At 44.9% G+C, this 25,643-nt stretch overlaps 1 protein-coding gene across 3 annotated transcripts in view; it reads left to right on the forward strand.

The window, feature by feature from the left end:
* Positions 1 to 16,509, forward strand: part of KCTD1 (potassium channel tetramerization domain containing 1) — a 182,474-nt gene extending 165,965 nt beyond the window's left edge. For all 3 annotated transcript variants that reach the window (XM_029223264.1, XM_029223272.1, XM_029223253.1), the window contains exons 4-5: positions 11,284 to 11,589; positions 15,532 to 16,509. In XM_029223264.1, the coding sequence (XP_029079097.1) occupies positions 11,284 to 11,589; positions 15,532 to 15,690 (465 nt within the window). In that variant the 3' untranslated portion in view covers positions 15,691 to 16,509. The remainder of the gene's footprint in view (positions 1 to 11,283; positions 11,590 to 15,531) is intronic.
* Positions 16,510 to 25,643: the final 9,134 nt, after the last annotated feature.

Raw genomic sequence — 25,643 nt, forward strand, 5'->3', positions numbered from 1 at the left:
CTTTTTGTTTTGTCATCCTCAGTGCTGACGTTCTGGCCTCATGCTTGTCACCTCAGGGTCTTAAGGTGACTGCCACAGCTCCAGGCATCACATCCTCATTCAAGGCAGGAAAAGGGGACAGAAGGCTTATAACACACAAGACTTCGTCCTTGTCAGAAGATTCCCAGGTTCTCTTTATATCTCACTGGCTAGAACTGAGCCTCCCCTAGCTGCAAAGGAGGCTGAAAAAGTGAATTTTTTTCTTTTTCAACCTCTACAGTGAGAGAAATGGGCAAAAGCTAAAGGGTTGGGCATAGCTATTGGGGAAGCTAGCCAGCAGTGTCTGTCACACTAGCTCAGCCCTGCACATAGTAACATGTAAATATTTGTGGCATAAGTGAATGAATACACGGGTGGATGAGTAAATGAATGAAGTGAGTCTCACATTCAAACCAGATTCTCATTCATACCTGGTCATATACTTCCTTATATTTGAACTTTGGATATTTTGTATGTATATCCTGACTCTTTAACTACTTTGTAAGAGTCTCACAAACAGGATCATTTTTAGGTTTTTCTAGAGGACATTGTGTGCTGGACACGTAATAATTACTTAATATTAATTAATTTAAACACAGCCGAAAAAGGTCAAAAGAATCATAGGCGACCAGAAGCTAACTATAAGTAGGCATTACACTTCCATTTAAAATCATATAGGACTAAATGGAAATTATACAACATGTATGTATGTAATATCATCATCTTAAACTACTTGTCAGGGTAATATATTAACTTATAATTTCCGTGATTCAAAGAGATGCAGGGCTTCCCTGGTGGCACAGTGGTTGAGAGTCCGCCTGCCGATGCAGGGGACACGGGTTCGTGACCGGGTCCGGGAAGATCCCACATGCCGCGGAGCGGCTGGGCCCGTGAGCCATGGCCGCTGAGCCTGCGCGTCCGGAGCCTGTGCTCCGCAACGGGAGAGGCCGCAACAGTGAGAGGCCCGCGTACCGCAAAAAAAAAAAAAAAAAAAGAGATGCAGACTCCAGGGAATATAAAACAATTTATGGGGAATTACAGTCAGAAAATGATAATAGCCATTTGTTTTTAGTTGCAGTATGTTCCGGAAACAGAGCTAGGTGTTTTAAACACATTTAAATGTGGCAGGCATTATTTTTCCTCCAAGAATATTCAGGTTAGATGCTGGGGAGAGAAAAACTGCATGGGAGATAAGCTGTGGCCCATTCCAGAGGACAGTCCCTTGAGGACTCACCCAGTCACCACCCCCAGCCCCCTACCCCTGGCTAGGATTGGGATGGGTGCTTCTCTGTACCTTTGGTGCTCCCTTGGGACTCCAGAGCTCTGAAAGACCTGCTGTTCGTCACCTCCAAGCACAGAACACACCCTTTAATTGCCTACGGTTTTAACTGTAGCCCACACTTGGGGAAAAAGACAAAAAGCATGTCAAATGAAACTCACGTATCCCAGGGCCCTGCAGTGTTTCCCACAGAACCTCTGGGTGACAGGCTGTAAATTACAGAGTCTGGAACCTGGCAGAGCAGCCAAAGAACAGGTGATGATGGAGGTGCATCCATCGCAGTCTGTGCAAATCACAAACGTGGGCGCACACAGATGGGCTCTGTCTGCCCATCCCTGAGCAGTACTATAGTGCTTTCTTCCTTGGCAGAGTTTATCTCCTGACCTTGGAAAAGGGACACGGCATTTGGCTTGTGGAGAGAATCTCTCTCACTGGGTTTGCAGGGAAGCAAGCATTCCTTGATGACCTGCTCCCCTCTCCAGCTATTTAATGCTGGGTTGAGCAAATGCATGAAATCTTGAAATCACAGCATCCTACGACCCTGAAAATCTCGTTCTGCAAATGTGCTGTCTGAGCTAGATACCCATTTAACAATTTAGATAATTTCATACTTCAGAACACCACTGAAGTGGCAGCTGCTTGTGCGCTGCTCCCACTGAAAGGCGTTGGAATCTGTTCTCTAGATAAGTGATTGTAGAACTTCTCTGCCGTGTTTTATTATGGATAATAATAAAACTTCCCTTCCTTTCCCCTCACCCCTAATTATACTGATTTGTTCACTGTTGCTCTATTTTCTGCTCACTCCCAGGCATGCATGGGCGTGTGTGTGTGCACACACCCATATACACACGCATGCACACAGTTGGAATTCCCAGCACATCAGGAGTCCAGAGCTTTGGTTCCTTTTTTGATGGGGAACCACAAAATTACCCCTCTCTAGGCTTGTATTCTGAACCCCTTTGGTAAGTGCCCGCATGTTGCTAACATCTTTTGTGGTCTCTGGATAGATGTCTCCCCTTCTTAGATAAAGAAAAATTTGCTAGCAGACAGCTTCCAGCTTACCTCTCCCTGGCTTAAGTTCAAAAGTCTATTAGTTATTTCTAATAACCTTTTAATATTGCAGAAGAAGTATATCTACGTTGTAGGAAACCTGGAAAAATAGACAAGCAAAAAGAAAAGTTTCAACAGTATATTCCCACCACTCAGAGATTGCCGATGTTAAAACTTCAGTGCATAGGCTTCTGGGTCTTTTGCTATGCTTATTAGACAATATCTCTACCTTTCCATTTTAATAAAATTTTATTTCCTCTAATACTGCAACCATATTCAGATTTCCCTGGTAGACCCCCAGAATGTCTTTTCTATGTGGTTTCTTTTTTTTTTTTTTTGATACAGGGATTCTTTATTTTTTATTTTATTTTTGGCTGCATTGGGTGTTTGTTGCTGCGCGCGGGCTTTCTCTAGTGCTGAGCGGGGGCTACTCTTCACTGCAGTGCGCAGGCTTCTCATTGTGGTGGCTTCTCTTGTTGAGCACAGGCTCTAGGCGTGCGGACTGCAGTAGTTGTGACACGCGGGCTCAGTAGTTGCGGCTCACAGGCTGTAGAGCACAGGCTCAGTAGTTGCAGTGCACGGGCTTAGTTGCTCTGCGGCATGGGGGTTCTTCCCGGACCAGGGATTGAACCCCTGTGCCCTGCATTGGCAGGCAGATTCTTATCCACTGAGCCACCAGGAAAGTCCCTTCTGTGTGGTTTTTCCAAGCTGGTATCTGATCCGAGACCTCGATGAACCTAGTTATTTTATGTCCCTTCCTTTTATTATCTAGCATAGTCCCTTTTTATATGATGCTGACTTGCTGAAGAGACCGGGCCACTTGCCCTACACAATGTCCCACCATCTGGATTTGTCTGGTTGCTTTGTCATGTGAGCTCATTACGCTAACCTCTCATTTCCTGTAAACTGCAACTTGTATCTAAAGACTTGATAGGGTTAAGTTAAATATTTTGGTGAGAATACATCTCCAGTGATGTTGGGTACTTCATATTACGTCACATTAGCAAACACATGTGGTTGAGTCACCACTAATGATACTAGGAGTGACCATTCAATCAGGGTACGTTCCGTGTTCCTGTAGTTGCAACAAAAATGATTCCTGTCTAGCTCAGAGTTTCTCAGCTCACAGTATTAACATTTTGAGCCACATGATTGTTGTGGTAGGGCTGTCCCATGCATTGTCGGATGTTGAGTAGCATCCCTGGCCTCTACCCACTACATGCCAGTAGCACCCAACCCCTCCCAGTTATAGAACCAACAATGTCTCCAGACATTGCAAAATGTCCTAGCTTAAGGAAAAGAGGAAGGAAGGATTTATGGGAAGGATTCTCGTTTATCTCACAGAATTAGTGGGAACATTCTCTCAGGGGTGGAAACACCAGGGCAGCTCTGAGGACCTTGGTTGTGGGAGTCTGTGGGCTTCTAGACTGCTGCCCTTAACCTGGCTCTGCCCCAGCAATGCCAGGGTCTCTCTCCCCTTTTTTGGTTCCACAGAGAGACCATCTGATTGGCTCCACTTGGCTCTGATGCTGGTGCTTTAGCCAATCAGCTGTGGCAACACAGACATGGCTTCTAGGTACTCATTCCTGAGGAACGAACTTTCTCAGAGGAGGCAGAGTGCTGAGCTGGGGAGACCTTCCCCCCCACCCCGCCGGAAGTTTCTTCTTCCCTAGCACCTGAGAGAGTGCCCACTCAGGATGTCGGCCCCCGCCCACGGTCTCAGCTCTGCCACCTAGAGTTTGCGTCCCTGCTGAGGGACTGTTGCTCCTGGCACGCCTGCCGAGGCCCACTTCTCTCCCTCTCCCCAGGACACTCCCTCCGAGGCAGGACAAGCTGCAGTAACCAGAGGTAGCAACCAGCGCCAGCGCCCTGTCAGATAGCATCCCAGCCCTGGCCACACGCCAGGGTGTGGCTTCCAGATGCTCATGGATCTGCCTTGGGCTCTGCCCTCGGCACCCTGTCAGATAGCATCCCAGCCCTGGCCCTCGCCATCCTGCACAACAGCCCTAACTCCTGCAGCCTCGTGATCCAGTGACTTGCTGCGCCAGGGTGTGGCTTCCAGATGCACATGGATCTGCCATTGGCACCCTGTCATTGTCACCTGTGGACACTTTAGCTTTTCTCTGGGAGAGTCAGAGAGGTGGGGTGTGGAGACAGTGGCCAGGTAGAGAAGGGACCTTGCCACCTCTCACGTTACCTTCAGTAGCTATCAGGGCTGGGCATCCTTGGCCCAGGAAAAGGAGTGGTCGGGAGGGGCTGGAAGATGGTGTTCAGATGGTGCTGAACAGGGAAGAAGACTCCTGGCCGGAAGTACTAAGTGGTAGCAGGGCAAAAGGAGTGAGTGGGCCAGTCCTCCTGGGCTTTGAAGAAAAGGAAGGGGTTTGGGGGCGGGGAAAGCAGACCAGGTGGAGCACAGAGGAGTTTTAGGGCAGTGAAACTACCTTGTATGATATTATAATGCTGGATACATGTCATCAGACAGTTGTCCAAACCCACACAGTGTTCAACAGCGAGAGTGAACCCTAACGTGAGGACTTCGGTTATGATGTGTCAGTGTAAGTTCATAGATTGTAACAAATGGACCAGTCTGGTGGAGGCTATGGATAGCCAGGGAGGCTGTGCATGGGTGGGGGGAGGGGGCATATGGGAAACCTCTCTACCTTCTGCTCAGTTTTGCTGTGAACAAAACTGCTCTAAAAAAAGAAAATTGAAAGGAAGGAAAAAAGGAAGGAAAGGAGGGAGGAAAGGAGGGTTACAGAGCCAGGGAAATTAAGAACCTTAGAGGTCCCAAACCTCAAACACTGAAAAAACTGTGATGGCCCACCTCCCCCTAAAAAACACATGTTTTTAAAGCCAAGTTTTCTAAGGATCTGTTTTTGTTTATGATTACTACATGGATGCTATTGTTGAAATGTAAAATATAAAATCCTTTCATTCCCCCTCATTTTCTTGGCGCCTCCTCTTTGCAGGTGCCCAGATACATACATACCCTGCCTTCTGGGGAACCAAGCACGGCCCGAGAGACCCGGGAGCAGGACCCCCTGTCCCGAGCGCGGGTGGGAGAAGAGCTTCTAGAGCTCCGGGGAGGAGTCGGATGCATTCCTCGTAGAAAAACCCTCTTTGTGCCCACGGTACCTAGCATGGCCGATGCACATAAACAGGTCTTAAAATGAATGAGTGAGTGGCTGAGTTGCCTTTTGAGTGGAAGGACCTGTGAAACTTCAAGTACATTAGGTGTGAAATAAGCCTTTCAATGGTTTTGTGGAACTAGAAGCCGTGTGTGGTAGGCTGAGTAATGGCCCCCAAAGGTGTCCACATCCCAATCCCCAGGAACCTGTGAATGTCACCTTACGTGGCAAAAGGGACCTTGCAGATGTGATGAAGTTTAAGGGTTTGGAGATGGGGAGATTATCCAGGATAACCCAGGTGGACCCAATAGAACCACGGGAGTCCTTAGAAGTGAAAGAGGAAGGCTGGGGGGTCAGAGTCAGAGAAGATATCAGGAAGGAAGTGGTGTGATGGTTAGCCATGAGCCAAGGAATGTGTGGGCAGCCCCTGGAAGCTGGAAAACACGAGGAACCTGATTCCCCCCATGAACCTCCAGAAAAAGAGGCAGCTCTGCCAATACCCCGTCTTTGTTCTGTGAGACCCGTTTCAGACTTCTGACCTCCAGAACTGCAAGAGAATAAATTTGTGCTGTTTTACACCACCAAATTTGTGGTAATTTCTGACAGCAGCAGTAGGAAACCAATACACTGTGTTTATCACTTTCCTCCCTGTATGAAAAGTGTCTTCTGAATTCAAATATTTAATCAAGAAATAAGCTTTGGGAAAACGGCCCATCTGCCTTTTGGAGTCCACGCACATTTACTTTCCTGTTCCGTGTACTTCTCTCCAAGGTCTCAGGGAAGCCCAATGTATTCACCTGTAAAATGAGATCTTCATCTTTCTGCCTCTCAGAATTATTGCAAATCTCAAAAAAAAAAATTCCTTTTTATTTTAAAAATATGTATTCTAGGGTGTTAAATTATTTAAACAGGATAATACATCTGTGAATAACCTATCTTTTACTGAATATGAGGCTAAGCAAGAGATGGGGTGGATGCTGTCTTAACAAGAGAAGGTAAAGTCAGCGTGGGAGCAGAGAAGAGTAATGGCTACTAGAACATTCTGGACTTGCTTTGCTGAAAGCAGACACGGATGCTTTGGATTCACTTCCTTCAAAAGAAGAACTGGGGCCAAACCTGCTTCAGCCCCGTAAACGCCTGCCCATTTCCACCTCGTCCCTTGGGAACAAGAGGCTGGGTCGTCTAGAGTTTGTAAAAAGCCAATGAAAGGAAGGCGGGCGTCTTCAGATAGGAACTGAGTCTTCAGGGAAAAAGACTTCAAAAGATTGAGATACCAGAAGAGATGAGCACAAGGCCAGAAAATCTAAAAGGAAACAGGATAAACCCTAAACAACGTGAAATGTAGACAGTAAAATTATATGATCCTGACTGAGGAAGGAAAGGAGGATGAGGCTTCTGGAGAGAGTGGCCGTGGAGACTGAGTCTGTTCTGCAGGGAGTTCTCGGATGAGACGGGAGGCGGGCGTTAGGAAGCAGAGAAGGACGGATGTAAAGGAGCCTACCATGAAAAGAACAGCCAGCGTGAGCTTAGCTGTGCAGAAAATGGTTACAGAGTGACCCTTCTGGTGCTCGGGCTGGTGGAGGACGATGCTGGGAGGCGAGTCAGAGTGGGGAGCCAATGGCCACGCCAAGCGCACGCGCTCAGCTGTTCTCCAGCCCTCCCTCCCTAGCGCAGAGGGCGGCCCCGTCCTGCAGACCAGATGGTGCGGCGGTAAAGGAAGAAGTGGAGCCAGGATAGTCAAGAGACAGTAAAAGAACACCTGGCAGCTTGAGGTAGTTCAAGGCTAGGCCTGTGAGATGACGTCCCAGGTGCAGGATGACCTTCGGGAGAGCCCTTTTAATCCTTCACTTTACCGACCCCTAACTAGCAGGGTCCTTGAGCCGCCCTGAGCAGGGCCAGAGGGCTGGTAAGGCCAGTGTTCCCCTCATCTTCCAAGAGCGGTTAATGTGAACAACATTATGTAGGGAGGGGCTCAGTCCATGGCGGACTTCAGAGTGGATTATTACACACTTGCTTTGTGAACTCAGAGGAAAGAAGGAGAAGGTCAGAGTCAGCGTAGGGGGGACTTGTAACCCAGGCCCTGTTAGTCTCATTACTTCGGGGTTATGGTAGACAAACTGGTAGATCAGGGTGTTTGCACGGACACAGGCTCATACAGTAGCGGGGCTGGAAGCAACTTGAATGCGATTGATTCCACTCGCTTGACAGGTAAGTACACTGGAGCCCTAAACAGTTAAGGGGACTAGCTGGCAGTATGGTGACTTGGAGCCCCTCCCAGACCTCCAGCCTTTCCCCTGGAGTCCCACCCAAACACACAGTATTTCAACAAGAATCTAACAAATGCCACAGTTATGGGCTGGATTACAGATTGTATACCCAGGTGGCAGCCAGAATCCAGAGACTTAATTTATTAGCTGACTGTCAGCCTGAACAAAGCCCTGTATGTAGCCCTGTCCTCTCAGTACTTTTAGAAATGATTCACACATAGAAACAGGACACCCAGTTCAAAATGACATAAAAACGAGAGGGAGACCAAGAACATGGGTGAAAGAATTTGAATTTTCTCAGTACCTTGGAACAAACTCAGAACCTACAGTATGTAATTTAAAGAGGGATAAATAATGGAGGACTTAAAATTTTTCACAAAAGCTGAATGGGGAAGACCTAGCTCCATAGCAGCTTTGTGGAAAAGGCGTAGGGATGTCACTGTGAGCCGAATAAGCAGAATGTGAATAGAGTAATGGGACTGTGGGGAAGGCAGGGAAGCTGATATGACCTTATGCCGTGTGGTGGGCAGAGTAATGCCCCCCAAAGACGTCCATGTCCTAACTCCTGAAAGCTATAACTGTGTCACCTCACACAGCAAAAGGGATTTTGCAGATGTGACTAGATGAAGGATTTTGAGATGCGGGGATTATCCTGGATAATCCAGGTGGACCCAACATACTCAAAGGATCCTTACAAGTGAAAGAAGGAGGGGAAAGGGTCAGAGTAAGAGGAGGAGATGTGACAATGGTAGCAGAGCGGGGAGCGATGCAGGACCAGAAGCCAAGTGGCGCAGGCAGCCTCTGGAAGCTGGAAAAGGCAACGAAATGGATTCTCCCCTAGAGCTTCCAGAATAAACAGCCTTAGTGATTCATCTTGGACTTCTGATTCCCAGAACTATAGGAGAATAAGTTCATGTTGTTTTAAGCTACTAAACCTGTGCTAATTATTACAGCAGCAACAGAGAACTAATACAGACTGCATTCATAGCAGTTACAGTGTCCAGCCAAGCAAAGGTGGTGCAGTGCACTCATGAGATCGCATCTGAAATGTTAGGTTCCATTCTGGTTTGGGTTTTAGGCAGCATGTTGACAAATTCAAGTACAGTTGACCCATGAACAATGCAAGGATTGGGGGGGCAACCCTCCTCGCAGTTGAAAATCTGCATATGATTTAATCGGCCCTCTGTGTCTGCAGTTACACATCTGCGGATTCAACCAACTGCACATCATGTCACACTGTGGTACCTATTTAGTGAAAGAAGTCCACATGTAATTGGACCCGTGTAGTTCAAACCCGTGTTGTTTAAGGGTCAGCTGTACATACTAGATGTTGAAGAACTTCGAAGTCATAACAAATGAAAGGGAGCTGAAACGATTGGGTATTTTCAGCCTGAATAATATTTAGACATAACAGTTGTCTTCAAATGTTTGAAGGGTTAACACGTCAAAGATTAAGATCACTGAAACCCCAGAGTGCGGAATTAAGAACAAATAAGTTGAAGTTACAGGAAATTCAGGTCATTCTAACAAAGACATTTACAACAATCACAGCTTCAAACAAAGCAAATACTGTGCCTTGTTAAAGAGTAAGCTTCCCACCTCTGGAAGCATTCAATCAGAGGCTGAATGATCACTACTCAGTGACATTAGAAAGGATTCCTCCATGACTCCAAGGGTCAAGGTTGGTCAAGAAGACTGCTGTGAGCAGTTTTAAGATCTGAAGACTTGATGGCATGTTTTTCACTGGAGTCCGGATTCTTTTTCATGCTAAAATTTGTAATTAAATCTCACAGGAGAATAAAAAGCAGTAGCATTGTGTAACTCTCAATACTGTTTAAATCTCATTGAGAGCTGTCATCTTGATGAGTAAGATATTAAGGTCAGTATGTCACAGTTGGTGGACTTCAAAGATGACCAGGGCACGGTAGTGGGGTCCCCAGGTTGACCAGGAGGAACCTGCAGTTCCCTCACTCCAACCCTCAGGCTGGGCTGGTCTGGGGGCTCGGTTCTGCCCTCAGAGCGACCACACTGCAGCTTGGTTCTCAACACCTCAAACCGAGCAGTATCTCCTGTGAGATAGGAGGCGAAGTAGATGAAATGAGATGATTGGAGCAGTGGGCTGCTCTCCTGCAGGGAGCCAGGCTCCTGTAGTGATGGGGTTGCTAGGAGACGACAGAGTAAAGCAGCAGCCCCTTCTGCTGATCAGCGTCCAGGTCATGTCTTACACCTGGCCCGAGTTAATCAGCATGGAAGGTAGACGATCCAGCTAGGGACCCACTCATACTTTCTTGCCCCTCCAACTCTGTTTTCTGTGGAAGCCTTGAATAATGCTCCAGCTGTTGATTTGCAAGAAAAAGCAAAGTGCCAAATAAAGCAGCTCTCCTGAAGTCGTGCCCTCCTATGCTCCGTCCCGAGGCCTCTGGCGGCCCTCGAGCCCTGGGCTCAGGCATTGGCTCTCCTGCAGGCACGGGGCACCGCCTGCCAGCTCCAGCCCGTGGAAGGAAGGAGAAATGCGTGTCGGTTGATTAAAATGTTCTCAACCAGCGTGTCTGGACAAGTGTCCATGTACCTCACAGCCAGAGATGATTGTGGCCATAGCTACGTTTAGACATAATATTGACCTGCTTGATAACATTCTTCCTGAGCTGCTGCCTCCCCGTCATCCTCTTTTGTCCTCCCATTCAGTGGCTTGTGTGTGTTTTAATAGATTTTTTTTTTAAGACAAGAGAAAAAGAAACCACGCCCGAAGACTGGGTGACTGCATTTTCAGAAGTGGACTAGTTTCCTTTCCTGCACATCTGTCTTTCAGCAGCCCAGGCCTGAGGCTCTCTCACTTTGTTTGCCTCTCTCACTTTGTGATGGCGGCACCGAGGGCTGGTGGAGGGCAGTGCGTCCTCCATCAGCCTCCCCCAAACCATCACCCATCCCGCAAGTTTAGGTAAAAACAGCATGCGTGCCCTCCAGGTGCCCATCCACCCGCTTTCCAGCCCCACCTCCACCATGGCCCTGCCCCTCCCCCTCCTGTGAGACGTTCTGTAGCTGCCACTGAAGGTGACAAGGAGCATAGGCTCCTGGTGAATGGTGCACAGCTATGCCTCCCCCGCCTCGACCCATATAGGCGTTCCATCCAGCGGCCATAAAGTGGATTCTCATGGACACAAACTGTAAACACCCAAAGGCATTTTTCTACAAAAAGAGAAAAGTCTTGGTGAATCCTTTCACATCCTAGTTTTCTCATCTGCAAAATGGGAATAAAAACATGGTTCCCAAGTCACTGGGCAATTATGGGGATTTCATGAAAGCACTTAGAACGGTCCCACCTGCCCCTTAATACCCTTAGCTCCTATTATAATCACTGAATGAATGAATGAATGAATGCAAACTGAGTCTGTACCAAAGTGTTATATAAGTGAAAAATTTACACGCAGATTTGATTATTGAAGTAACAGGGGTGAAAAATTCACCTCTCATATGTGGACATTTTTGGCACCTTAAGTTTGCATTTTACACTGTGGAATACCTTTTTTTTTTGTTTTTTCAGGACTACACTTTGTTATATGAAGAGGCAAAATATTTTCAGCTTCAGCCCATGTTGTTGGAGATGGAAAGATGGAAACAGGACAGAGAAACCGGTCGCTTTTCTAGGCCCTGTGAGTGCCTCGTGGTACGTGTTGCCCCAGACCTCGGAGAAAGGATCACGCTCAGTGGTGACAAATCCTTGATAGAAGAAGTGTTTCCAGAGATCGGCGACGTGATGTGTAACTCCGTCAATGCAGGCTGGAATCACGACTCGACACACGTCATCAGATTTCCACTGAATGGCTACTGTCACCTCAACTCAGTCCAGGTATAGTGTCATCACACACTGTGTGGCATTGAATGTTGCTCTTAATGCTGTTTTCTTGCCTTCATGTGGTACCTTTCCTCCAGAGAGCTGGAGAACCCTCACATGGTTGGGGGGCGTAAACTGTTCACCCCTCTCTCTACAGCAGTCATTCAGTCATTCCACAAACATTTATTGAACATCTACTGTGTGCCGGGTGCTGGTATGAACACTGGTGATACAGAAGGGAAGAAAACAGACAACAGCCCTCTTTTCATGGAAAAGAGGGAATTATATTATGGGAATGGGGGTGGGAGGGTGCAAACAATAACCAACCTAAATGATGGGCAGGTAGTGAGAAGAGGATGCCTAGGGCAGGGTATCCTGGCAGGGGGAGCAGCAGTTCTGAAGCCCCCAGGGTAGGAGCACGTGCTTGACATAATGAGGAGTATCAGGAAAGCCAGCGTGGCTTTAAGCGAGTAAAGGCAGAGCCCCCCCAGGGACAGATGGTGGAGTGCCCCACAGAGGGTGGGAAGAGCTCTGGGATTCTTTGTTTTGGTTTCCTTGGGGTTTGGTTCCCTTGCTTGTATGAGTCAAATGGAAAGCCATTTGAGGATTTTGAGCAAGAGACTGACACGTTGTAACTCGTATTTGAAAGTGAATATTCCAGCAACAGGTGGAAACCAGGGGGAGCAAGGGGACCAGTTAGAAAGCTGGTCCAAGCAATAACTGAGAAGTTTCCGACTCTGAATATCTTTTTTTTTTTTTTTTGGCTGCACTACGCGGCATGCGGGATTTTAGTTCCCCGACCAGGGATTGAACCCGTGCCCCCTGCAGTGGAAGCACGGAGTCTTAGCCACTGGACTGGCAGGGAAGTTCCAAAGTAATTTTGTTTGTTTGTTTTGGAGGCACCGCACAGCTTGGGGGACCTTAGTTCCCTGTCCAGGGATTGAACCCCGGGCCCTCGGCAGTAAGAACGCAGAGTCCTAACCACTGGACTGCCCTGAATATCTTGAATGTAGAGCTGACAAGGTTTTTCTGACAATGGCTCTGGGTTGTGGGACAGAAGCAAAGATGACTAAGATTTTTGATGGAGGAACTGGGTGAATGGAATTAGTATTTTCTGAGATAGAGAAGTTTATGGGAGAAGAAGACTTAAGGGCAGAATTCAGAAGTTTGGTTGACAAGGTGTGAGGGGCCACGTGCCTTAGATGATGGTGATTGTGGTCACCGTCGTAACTGACGTGTGCCAGCCCTGGGCCAAGCGTTGTCCGTGCTTGTCTTCTTACACCAACCCTAACAGGTAAGCACTGTAAATTCCCTGTCTTGCTGATGAGAAAAAGGAAGCACACCTGGGTCTTGACTCCAGGTCTGTGTGATTCAAAACGATTTGAAGTCAATGGAGTCAGGGTTTGGGGGCTTTTCTCTGTCTTTTTAGTTGGAACGGGTCCATGGCTTTATTCAGTATTGAGCCAACAAAACCTCTCCCCAAACTCCAAGACTAGAAGCACCCACTCTACCATTCTGCCTCTTGAGGATGGTTTCACAGCTCTTTATCATTTTAAAGTTTTGTGATCAGGTGTCTGAGAGCAGAGTAGCAGGAAGCTGGCAGACACTGAGCCCTGGGCATGCCAGAGGAAGGCACACACCCCAGCAGGCAGCGGGTGGCGCCTGGGCTGTGCAGGCCTGGAGTCGCACCCTGGACTGCCCTGTGCAGTTCCTGAGCGGGGCCTCAGCGATTTAGAAAAGCCTCTAGAGCCCTGAAAGCCTTTGCCCTCCTCCCCGTGCCCTGCCCCGCCCCCCTCCCCCAGCTCTCTCTAGACAGCATTTCATTGCTTCTCTAGGGCCCCATCCCTAGGGCCACTGAATAACTATCAGAAATTCACAAGCCTGACACGTTTCCCAGTCATTCGAGTCTGATCAGATGTGGATTTCCACCTGGATTAACTTCGTCATGTGACATGGCCATGCGAGCTCCTGCCCCATCTAGAGGGCAGGCGCCGTCCTCTAGGCGTTCAGAGGCTTTGGGATAAGGCACAGGAGCCCTGAGAGCTACCCAAGTGATTTTAATATTCCCAAATGATCACTAACTTTAAGGAACTTTGCTATTAACGAGTTGTGGCTTAAAAGGAACAGTCAAGAAGCATACATAAGCTATCTGCATTACACTGGGATAAGCTTTACCATCTTCAAGGTAACATTGGATCATATTGAATAATTATCATATGCATATTAGACCCTCTGGGGAGGAAGCTTAGGGACTTCCTTATATAAGCAATTTAGCGACCTAACAACACTGAAAGACAAACGGTATGAGTTAAGTTCTTTATTCTTCAGCTTCCTCTACCTTTGTAATTTCTCTCCTGATCAAGGCAAAAAAATCCTTTCCAAGGCAGTGGTTTGGCCAAGCAGGCTGGGGTGCTCCTTGCTGACAAGCTACATTCCTGCCTCTACTGGGGAAATCTCCTGAGAGTGAGCTGTTCACCTTTTTACTCACCTGCCACCAAAGCACATCTTAATGTGCTTGATTCTGAACTTAGAGATTGTTTTCTTCATAGCGTCCTTCTGCTGCCTGGTGTGCATATGCATTGTGAATTTATGTATAGAAGTAGACAACTGCAGGGAAGAGTGTTCATTTTGTTCCCATAAGGGCTTTTTTTTTTTAATTTGCCACCATTTGAGGTTTTAATTTTTAGAATGCATACTCTTGCTTTCCCATCTCATCTAGTTAGCTCTTTTGCAAAATAGCAGATTATATTACATGCAAAAGTAGCCAACCAAAAAATAATAATTCAAAAAAAGACATAGTAAGGATTCACTGTAATTACATTTTGAGAGTTATTTGGTAACATTTCACTTTGTTCCAAAAATTTTAAAAATTTGAGCCAGGCATTTTTTCTAAAGTTATGATTGAGTCATCTTGCCTTTAGAGTGGTGTAGATATAATTTAATTACATCCAGAATCCTAGCAGGGAACATTTGCAAATCTAATATTTGTTGGATTCCTAAATAAACAGAATGCTGTAGATCAGTTTCCTGTATTTCTGCGTATCTAAGAGTTGCAGGAAATGTTTCCTGCATTCAAGTGTGTCAGACAAGTAGTGACAAACCCAGGGATCTTTCTGGCATTAGGTATTTGATTTCAAAATCAGAGATTATATGGGTTATGTTTGTATGAGAAGTTTAGAACATCTTTATTTTTGGATATATTTTCTAATACAGATCATATACAGCCATTGCATTTATTCTTGCCTCCCTGGATACACTCAAGGCAATAGAACTATTTCAAAAGCCACAAACTTGAAAAGCTGTAGATAAACCTCCACTGTCTTTAATAGTCCATTTCTTCTGCTGTTGAAATTGCATCAGTCTTTAAAGCTGAAATATATTAACTCAGTTTCAGGAAATTTGAACAATGGCCCAGTCAAGAGTGAATGAGTTGAGGCTGAATCACCGATGGAGTAAATTCAGATAATATCACTGTCTCTCCATAGTCTTTATCATCTCATCGAATATATGTTAGTGGTAAATGAGCTTTGAAATGTGAACCCTCTCTTTCTGCAGAGAAGGTGGAGTTGCACATTGCAAAAAACATGGGATTTGAGGCCAAAGAGACCTAAGTTGGAAACCCAATTCCATCACTTACTAGGAGTGAGCCTCAGTTTTCTCATCTGTCAAATGGACTAACTCCACCCATTATGCAAGGTGGTTGTAATGAGTAAATGAACTTGGCATGTGTAAAGCTAGTGTGTGAAGGAACATTTTAGGTATTAAAAACGTTTGCTCGCTCCCTCCTGCCCTGTAATCCAGAGTTTTGTTTGAAAGCAGAGAAACAGAGATTTAAGGGTTGGATAAGATGAACCAGAGCTGCACATGATCTCAAACTTGGGGACAGTCTTTGGGCTGTTTATGTGGCCAAAGGACCTAGCTCACCCCTAACTGCCTGCTTGTATCGGTCCCTCACAGGTCCTTGAGAGGTTGCAGCAAAGAGGATTTGAAATCGTGGGCTCCTGTGGGGGAGGAGTGGACTCATCTCAGTTCAGCGAATACGTCCTGCGGCGGGAACTGAGGCGGACGCCCCGTGGACCCTCTGTCATCCGGATAAAGCAAGAGCCTCTGGACTAAGTGGACATATTTCTTATGCAAAAAGGAGAAAACATACACAACAAATAATGCAAACAAGAAAGGGACATTTATGTGCAGTTGGGACAGCAAACCAAGTCCTGGACCTAAAATTGAATAAAAGACACATTTATATCCAATAGAGACCACACCTGTATTCATATGGGAACAATTGGAATAGTGATATCCTCAAGGTGTAAAAAATATATAAATATATATATATATGTCAAAAGGTAGGAAATGCAAAAAAAGAAAAAAAGGTGGTAGCTACAGTTGGTGCTGTGATGGCCGTGAAGTGTCCTGGGCCTCCCAAGGCCTCTGACCAATAAACAAGCCACGAGCAGTGAGGACGCATCTCCTTACAGTTTCCATTGCCAACAGCCATCCATTCTTTCTTTTTCCTTTGTCCTTCTTTTTCCTTTTTTAAAAAAACAAGAACACTTAGAATCGCATTTCTTTGCATATGGAAGTTTCATGTCTCTCTTTAGACGGGGGACTGGGCAGGACTTCAAAAACAACTCTCACGAGCACACTGCATTCGAAAGACGTTAGACATGAAATTTTAAATGTAGTTTGTACAGAAGTCACACTTTTTTGTCCGCCTCACAGATGTGAACATGACTTTGTTTTTAAACCGATCAGTTTTGCAAAGGGGCCAGAATTATTACTTGTTAGAGTTGCTCCAGTTTGAGTCTGCTGCTTTCCTACAGTTTTTCAAATTTTATAATGTATTAAATACAATAAACTCTGTTTAAAAAATAAGGTCTGTGTGAAACACACGTGTTGGGGCGAGGCGGTATTAAAACGAAATTTTTCTATTTTAAAATTTTCTGTGTCGAACATTAAAAAGAGGCCTAAAAGCTGAGGCCATTGTTGAGACCCAAACCCACTAAAGGATAAGGATGTCGACCCTCCTTCTGAACAGTTCTGTTACTGCTCAGTGTTAGGTCGGGTGCTTTGTTATTCTGCATTGGTTAGCAAGATAAACCTTCCTTCCTGTGAGTTTACAAATTTCAGTTCTCTCTTGCTGCAGAGCGAACCACACCCAAACTTAGCAGCTTACAACATTTTCTTCTCTCTCTTGATTCTGTGATCCTCTTGTGTGGATTGGCCTGCGTGTGATGTCATCTGGGGCGTGGCCGGGGCGCCAGTCCCCACTGGCCATGGGCCTCTTCATGTGGTTTGGGCATCTCCCAGCATGGGAGCTAGGTTCCAAGAGGAAGGAAGGAAGACACGGTCCCCTGGAAGGCCAGGCCTGGAGCTACTCAATGCACTTCTGCAGGAATCTGTTAGTTCAGCAGATACAGAGCCAGCCCAGATTCAAGGAGGGGCAGGGGATAAAAACACACCTCCTGTAGGGGAGAGTGCCAAAGAAGTTGTAGCCAAATTGAATCTACCATAACACCTGTCCAAAAAAATCCAAAAAGTAAGGCATTAATGGCTTTGGAAGAAGTAGGGGAAAATCTCAGGGCCAGAATGATGACTTTCTTATTAGCCAAAGAGGCGAGAAACCGGAGATGTCAGTACCAGTTTGGAATCAGGCCCTCAGCTTTTCCAGGGTATTAGTGAGTCTGAAGACTCCTCTGTCAGTGCTGCCACCACCTTTCTTCCTTACTTCCTCTTCCTCATTCCAGACACTCAAAATAAACCTGGCATGACGATAAGATTGACAGGTAAACTATAATGTGTTTCTGAGGCAGAGATGTTCCTGTGGTGATGTACTATTTCCATCCTGAACTTTCTTTTTTTAAATTAAAAAGTCTATGCCTGAGGACACTAGTAATAAAAACATTTGGGGCTTCTGAAACTACAGGTAAGCTGTTAATGGCTCCAATCACCCCCCTGAAACACAGAGGCAGCCCAAACACTGAATTACTCTAATGACTGCCAGCCAGGCTTTCACGTGGTTGTATAATTTCCCCTTATTGGCGACTAATACACACCACTGTATCAGATGGAGACAGCCAGGGCTGCTCCCACCGGCTGCCTGGTCATCCGCGCCTGCTGAAAGGAAAACAAAATTGCTCTATGATTTTACTGGTAATCCATTCTCAGTGGGTAAAATTTCCTAAAAGCAATAAAGCAAGGGCCCCACTTTGGGACTTTCTGTTGGTTATTGTCATCAGTGAACATTTACCCAGCCCTCTCTCTGGGCAGTTAGTATTGTCCCAGTCAAACACTCCACAGAGTTATGTGTACTTTGTTCTCTTCTGAGCTCTTATGCCCATTTATACAACTACAACCCAGTTGTGCATTCTTTCTACAGAAACTCCAATCCATTTCAACAGAGCAAACACGTCAGATGTTATGTTGATTTTTTTTTTTTTTTTTTTGCTGTACACGGGCCTCTCACTGTTGTGGCCTCTCCCGTTGCGGAGCACAGGCTCCGGACGCGCAGGCTCAGCGGCCATGGCTCACGGGCCCAGCCGTTCCGCGGCACGTGGTCTCTTCCCGGACCCGGGGCACGAACCCGTGTCCCCTGCATCGGCAGGCGGACTCTCAACCACTGCGCCACCAGGGAAGCCCTATGTTCATGTTTTTAGGTCTTACAACGAATAGATTCCCAGACACCAAAGTACTTCAGGAAAGAGCTGGTCAATCAAAATATAATTGAGTTACAATCTTATTTTTTCCCCTACGTTTAATTATCCAGTATATAGGGTTATCCATACTTCACCAGTTGTCCAAATAAGGATATTTATAGCTGTGCTTATTTTCCCCACAGAGGATGGGATCAAGGCTCAGCGCTGCATTGATTATTAATGTCTTTAGACCCTAATTTAGAAAGATTTCCCCTTTTTTTTTTCTTTTTCTTTCTTTCCTTCTTTTCCTGTGTTCCATGACATTGGTCTATTTGAAAAGTAAGAGTCAGTTGTTCTGGAGTTTGTTGCACAATCTAGATTTATCTTCTTGGTAGAGTCAAGTTAATTTTTTTTGCAAGAATACTGCATAGGGATGTTATTTCCTCATTACGTCACATCACAAGGGTCTGTTTGGCCCGTAATAGTGATGATAATTTTATTTGTATTTTTTGTTTTTATTTTTTGTTATTGTAGATCTTATTGCATGTCAGTTGTGGTTTTTCTTTGGTGGCGGTAATTCTGACCACTCAATTGAGGTGACAGTCACCAAATTTCTCCAATGTAAAAGCAGTTCGTCCCTTTGTAATTAATAACTAATCTATGGGATGAAATTGTGAGATTGTAAATACCCTGTACCTCAACACACGTTCACCTGATGGTTTTAACATTCATTGGTAATCTTTTCCTGAATCAGTCATTACCTTGGTGGTTATAAAAGTGTACTCTTAAAAAAGCTACTGTTGCCTGAACCTTTGGTATTTGAAATAACCATTTTTTTTTGAGCGAAATACATTTCTTTAGTCTAAGTCACACAAACTATAATCTTTGACCTGCTCTTTACTAAGAAGTATTTTTAGAAAAAGTAGAATGAAGCAAAGCCAGTTCTTAACTGGTTTCTAAATATTAGGTGAGCTTTCACATAGTAATAATAATCGCCATGCACTTGATGTTTGCTCTGCCCAAGGCACTCTGCTAAGTACTTCACCTGCACATAACTCACTGAATCCTTATGACCACACTAGAGGTTGTAGTATCCCCGTTTCTCAGTTAAAGAAACTATTAAGCCATCAAGTAAATGATATGATAAAGGCTAATGTTCAGTTAAGCTCTCTAAGGAGGGCCAAAAACAGAATATTTGAGAAAGAGTAAGTTTTCATGTTGTAGTAGGATGATGAGGAAAGTAGATTATTAGTTAACAGCATTTTCTCCTTAGAATGGAGATGTATTCCTATATCTAAATATTTTGATCATCCCTCACAATATATTGGGCTCTTGGTTTTGGTGATACTCTGAGGATTGTGACATGGTTTCTGCCATGGGGTACTGGGGGAGGGGGGTGTTCCCACATATCAAGCAGCAGAATTAGGGCCTGTACCCAGCTAACCACAGTACAAGGCACTATGGATGGGTGTCACATTTACAAACTAACGATTATAGAAATGCCAGATGATAAGGTTCACATCTGGCTGGGGAAATTAGAAAAGCATCACAGGGGAGGTGGCACCTGAAAGATGGGTAGGCTTTCACGAGGAAGGGGTATAGAGGGAGGGTGGAGGCTCCAAGCTGGGGAAGCAGGAAGCAGGTTCAGAGAATGCTGTGGATGCAGCTGGCTTAACTGGGATGTGAAACATGGCAGAAAATGACTGGGGGTTATCTTGAGTGCCAGGCTTGGGGGTGGACTTGATTCAGCAGCTTTTGGAGGATCATAGAAGGTAGGTACTGTGGATATTCACCTACGGGGTCTGCGGACTGGAGTGGCTGGAACAGTGTCGGTGTGAGGGGCAGTTAAGTGGCTGTTTCTCCAGTTTATCCATTTATGACTACTAACCAGGTTAAGAGCTGAGAATACAAAGATGTATGAGAAAATAAGACATCACCTTGGGTGTCAGGGTGACAAACTCAGATGCCTACAAGGGCCAGGTGAGTCGCAGAAATTAGGAAGCAGACAAGCAGGAACACGTGCTCCCCATTCAGAGGGGCAGCCCCTCCTCCACTCCAGCAGGTACTCCAGCAGGAGAACAAGGAGCCTGTATCCTTCAACTTTTCATTTTTCTAGAAAACCTGGAAATCTAGATTTTTGTGTGAAATCTCTAGCTGTGAATGTTAGAATAAACTCATTTTTTTCCCCAAGTGTACAGACCAAGCAAGACATCTGCAGAGTTTGTAGCTCTGAAAGTTATGAAAATAATAAAAACAGTTTTAGACATTCTAGAAAAATTCCATTTGGGTAGACTCATAAGCAATGGCACCAGAACTAAATTGTGTGAGAACATGACTTTTATGAAATACGGAAATTTAAGGCAAGCTTTCAGTCATATATCATTTGATCATAAAGATTTAAATCCTGGTGTATAAATAACAATAGCGATTATAAGCTACCTTCATTCCATGCTTTCTACATGCCAGGCACTGTGCTCAGGGTTTTACAGATGTTCTTCAGTCCTCATACAAACTCAAGGGAGTCGGCATTATTATCCCAATTTTACAGAGGAGAACATTGATATGTTAAAAAAAAATGTGCCAAACTCCACAAGACACTTGGAACAACACGTTCACACACACGTTTGATGAATACCTTGGACTCAACTCTTTCTGGTTTTCTAATTCATGCAAAAAATGATTTTTCTCTGTCATTGGCAACTTCAGTAAGTTCGTCATAAAGGCACTAGACAAAAGTGTCGCTGCAGTAACTTACTGGCTCTAGGGTAGGAGTTACTAAGCCCTGAGGAGAAGGGTTTTCTCTGACTTTGTAACCATCAAGCAACTCTTCTCAATAAAAGTTTATATTGGTTATGTCCCAGCTCCCCCAACTTGCCCGCTCTTAAGACACACAAAAGGCACTTGTTAAAGTTACAGTTTCCAGTCCCTCTCCCCAGCACCCCCGACATCTCCCCACCAATGTCTTGAATCTCAGTCTCCAAGTGAAGAGCCCGGGAAGCTGTGTTTTAAAAATGCCCATCACAGGTGAAATTTCGATCAGGCAAGGTTGGAAATTACTGGGTGATATCACTGTGTCCCTCAACCTAGACTAAGAATAGTAGATGAGAACCTTCTGCGGGTGCTTTTGTGACTTGCCTTTTTATGACTTCGTTGATGTTGGTTAAACAATAGTTGGCCCCTTCCATTGATTTGAAGGCCAGATTGAATACTTCCAATGGAGTTAGTGAGGGTGGAGAAGTACTTAACTGAAATTTAACCTGAGGGCCCTCACCCTTTCCTAATTAGGGAGAGAACTACCTGATCCTGCGGAAACAGTCTATCAGCTACAGAATCCTTTCACCTCCTCTTAACAAGCTACCAGAGGTTTGAATGAACAGAAACCTTACAGGAGAGAATTACCGCAGCATCTGCCACGTGTAAAAACAGCTGACTACAGGTGTGCAGGAATCCGACGTTTCCCGTATATTTTAATTTGTGTGAGTTTCTTTGAAATTTAAATGATGATTTTTCAACCTTCAGAGTTTGAAGAGGTATGTGAATCTATAACCCTAACCAGTTTAACACAAAAGTCCTTTGCATATGCTTTAAAAATGCTAGATTCAGAGAGCTCAGTCTGACTGTACTTCCCATGACTCCAAGTTCATTCTCTCTTTCCCCACCCCCTCAGCTTCCTCTTTCTCCCTCACTCTCAGGGTGAAACCCCAGTGTTTCATCACTCCTCACAATCTATCAGATCGTGCTTGTCAGAATTCAGAACAGACAGTACAGGTATGAAATTATACTGTTGACTAACAGGACTACAAAAGCCAGAGCAACGCTTGCTGTGCATTCCACTCAAGCTCTGGAACTTGACTCAGAAAGCCTGTTCTGGAAGCTGAAAACCAAATCTTTGTCACAGAAGCCTCACCTTAGTTGGAAAAGAAGCAAGATCAGTAGGGACAGGTGATTAAATCAACTGAGGAGGCCCAAAAGGGTCATTTAAAGATCGGCAGCTTGAGACATCTATTTGATGCCACTGTTTTTCTTGGCCACACCAAGTGGCTTGCGGAATCTTGGTTCCCTGACCAGTGACTGAACCCCCTGCCCTTGGCAGTGAAAGCGCAGAGTCCTAACCACGGGACCGCCAGGGAATTCCCTCCACTGGTTTTCCTATTAGTCAGCAATAATGGGCAACTGGATTGGCAAGAGAAAATGATGGGAGATGGATTGCTGGTGGGCCTTAACGTTTCAGTTTTGCATCCGTTATTGCTCTGTATTTGAAATGGAATTGTGTTATTTAAAATACTGTTGTCCTATAGTCTTATTTTCACATATGTGGTCTCTTAATATATATAAATACCAGAAGATTCAGAGTTCTGTTAAGTAGGTTGCGTATTCATGAAAATAATTCAGTTATAGCTCTTACTTTAAGCAGAGTAGATGTATTTCTACAACAGAACATTGACCTATATAATCTTTTCCCTACTGGCATCATAATTGCCAAATCAGAGTTATTTCTCATAGCTCCAGAGTCAGGGGAACTACATACACATCCCCACATCCTTCCTTCCTGTAGCTTTTTGCCTCTGTCCAGTCTGCATTAACCATCCTTCATCCCCCTGCCCACCCCTTAGATATTTTCTTCCAAGTAGAGATAGTCAAGTGATGGATCAAAATATGTCCGTACAATCACTAAAAGCTTTTGTGTTAATATTTAAAATATACAAAGGAAATGACTTACCTAAACCCAAAACACTGACAAAGCAGGTGGTATTTCATGGGGTCCATGGGAAAGCCCTATGGCAATGTGAAGCCAGGTCACTCGTTTCTCAAATTCTCACCCCAAGGTGTGAACATCTTCTTCTGTGTGTCACTGCTCTTCTTGGGCTCCTGTCTCTCCCTGGGTGATCTCATCCATTGATGGCTTCCCCATCACCTATGCTTCAGGCCCAACTTATTCCAGAGCTTCAGGCAGGGTAGGCAGCTGCAAGACACAGCGACAAGTAAGCTATGGTCCTGCCATTCGACTTTAGTTAGGCAAGTGAGTAAGATGTAATCAGATCACTCCAATATATTCTGTCATAGCAATGACAGATGTAGGGTCTGTACAATGTTTCCCTTTGACTATCCAGAACTGAACTTATTTTAGCCCCAGCCCTGTCCTTTCTCCTTTTAAATTTCTTATCTCAGTTCAAGATGCTCTCTTCCATCCAAACCAGGCATCCATTTCCTGCCCTCTCCATTCTAGCTGATCACCAAGTTCTACAGAAAGTATCTCCTAAACATTTCTCAAATCAGTCTCTTCCTCTCCATCCCTACTACCACTTCTCAATATCATATTATCAACTCCTCTTCCATGGACTATTTCCATAAGATCTTAACTGGTTTTTCTGCCAGGAATTGGGTGTGTCATCCCCCAAATGCTTCTTCCACTTTGCAGCCTCTCACTCCCCTGTTAAAAGCCTAGCAATGTTTCCTCATTGCTTTCAGAATCATCTTGTTTCCTTGGTATGGCATCCAAGGCTCTCCTCGACCTAACTCTCAGCCTCATCTCCTGCATAAGTACAGGAGCTTTTAGCTCCCCCATGTGTCTTATTGTTTTAAGTCTTCCTGCTTTGAAATATATTTATCATCTTATTTGCTTAATCACCTTCCCCTCATCCTTGAAGATTCCCTTTACCTATTGCCACATTCCCATGGGCCCTTCAGCTGAGTGACCCTTCTTTATGGTCCTAAAGCATCCTATTTGTACTTTTATTATGGCACTGATCACATAATACTGAAATATTTATTTACATGTCTACATCGAATGGCCAAACTTAAGATCGTCAATGGGAGAAATCTGACTTATTTCTGTCACACCTAGTGGGTGCTAAAGAAATTATTTGTTGTGACAGATGAAATAAACAAATGAAGTCTATTATTCCTAGAAAAGGCAGAGTCTGTGTTTTCATGTTATGAACCCCATCACTTGGAGAGACTGTTTATCCGCATAAGCACTAGATTAAATGTAAATTATTTTTAAAGGAACAGGCATACAATAGGGAATCCATTACTAGTAATATTAAATCCCTCAAGCACTGTAGGTTTTTAAATGTGTACTTTGGATTTCGCCCAGTTAAAAGTTATGGTGGACTTCCACATTTGACCAGTATGGAATAACAGATTCACTCTACCACATGAAACAACTAAAAAACTGGACCAAATATATGAAACAGTGGTTTTCAAGACACTGGATATCAGGCAACAGAGGACAGTGATGTCTGAGAGGTGGATAACACACAGGGTGATCAGACTTCCCTGGTGGTGCAGTGGTTAAGAATCTGCCTGCCAGTGCGGAGGATGCAGGTTCAAGCCCTGGTCTGGGAAGGTCCCACATGCTGCAGAGCAACTAAGCCCATGGGCCACACTACTGAGCCAGCACTCTAGAGCCTGTGAGCCACAACTAGCCTGCGTGCCACAACTACTGAAGCCCGCGTGCCTAGACCCCGTGCTCTACAACAAGAGAAGCCACCACAATGAGAAGCCGGCTTACCACAATGAAGAGTAGCCCCTGCTTGCTGCAACTAGAGAAAGCCCCCATGCAGCAACGAAGACCCAATGCAGCCAAAAATGTAAATAAATTTAAAAACAAACAAACAAAAAACAAACCAAAAAAACCAGGGTGATCCCTACATTTGCCCAGGCATGGTACAGGGAAAAGTAACTCAGGCAGAAGCCAGTGGTCTCCTTGAGTTGGAGAGACAGAGCTGGCAGTCCAGGGAAGCCAAGACATCTAGAGTTTATAGAACAGAGTAATGCGGAGGCGAGACCTGCACACAGAGAGAGAAGGCCAAAGAACTGAAGAGGGTCTTCCTGGAGTCTTCAGCTGAGTACTGATCAGTGCATGTGGCTGAGGAAACTGCCCAAGGTTAGGCAAAGAACTAAGTAGAAGGATTAGAAAAACTATTGCTCACACAGGGCCAGCGATAGTTCCTATTTCCACCAGACTGGAAAACCTCATAATTAACGGGGCATTGTCTAGAATACTCAGAATGCCTTAGTGGTAGGAAAAAAATAGCCATAAACTAAACATAGCTCTGATCTCACCTAACAAAGCTTAAAAGCAAATCCCAAAGGGATCAAACTATTTCCAAGTAACTCAACCTCATGCTAAAACGAAGTTCAAGAATATTTATAGGAATACAAATATATCCAGCAGCCAACAAGGTAAAATTCACAACATCTGGCATCTAATAAAAAAATTACCAGGCATGCAAAAGAGCAGGAAAATTCAACCCATAGTAAGAAGAAATATCAATCTATATAAATCAACCTAGAAATGACAAAGATGATAGAATCAGTGGACAAAGACATTAAAACAGCTATTACACTATATTCCATATGTCCAAGGAGCTAAAGTGAAGAATGATGTGTTAACTGGTGACACGGGAAATATAAAAAAGAACAGAGTCA

The sequence above is a fragment of the Monodon monoceros genome, unplaced genomic scaffold, assembly GCF_005190385.1.
Source record: "Monodon monoceros isolate NGI ecotype Baffin Bay Population unplaced genomic scaffold, NGI_Narwhal_1 Super_Scaffold_1, whole genome shotgun sequence".
In the NCBI taxonomy this organism is placed as follows: Eukaryota; Metazoa; Chordata; class Mammalia; order Artiodactyla; family Monodontidae; genus Monodon; species Monodon monoceros.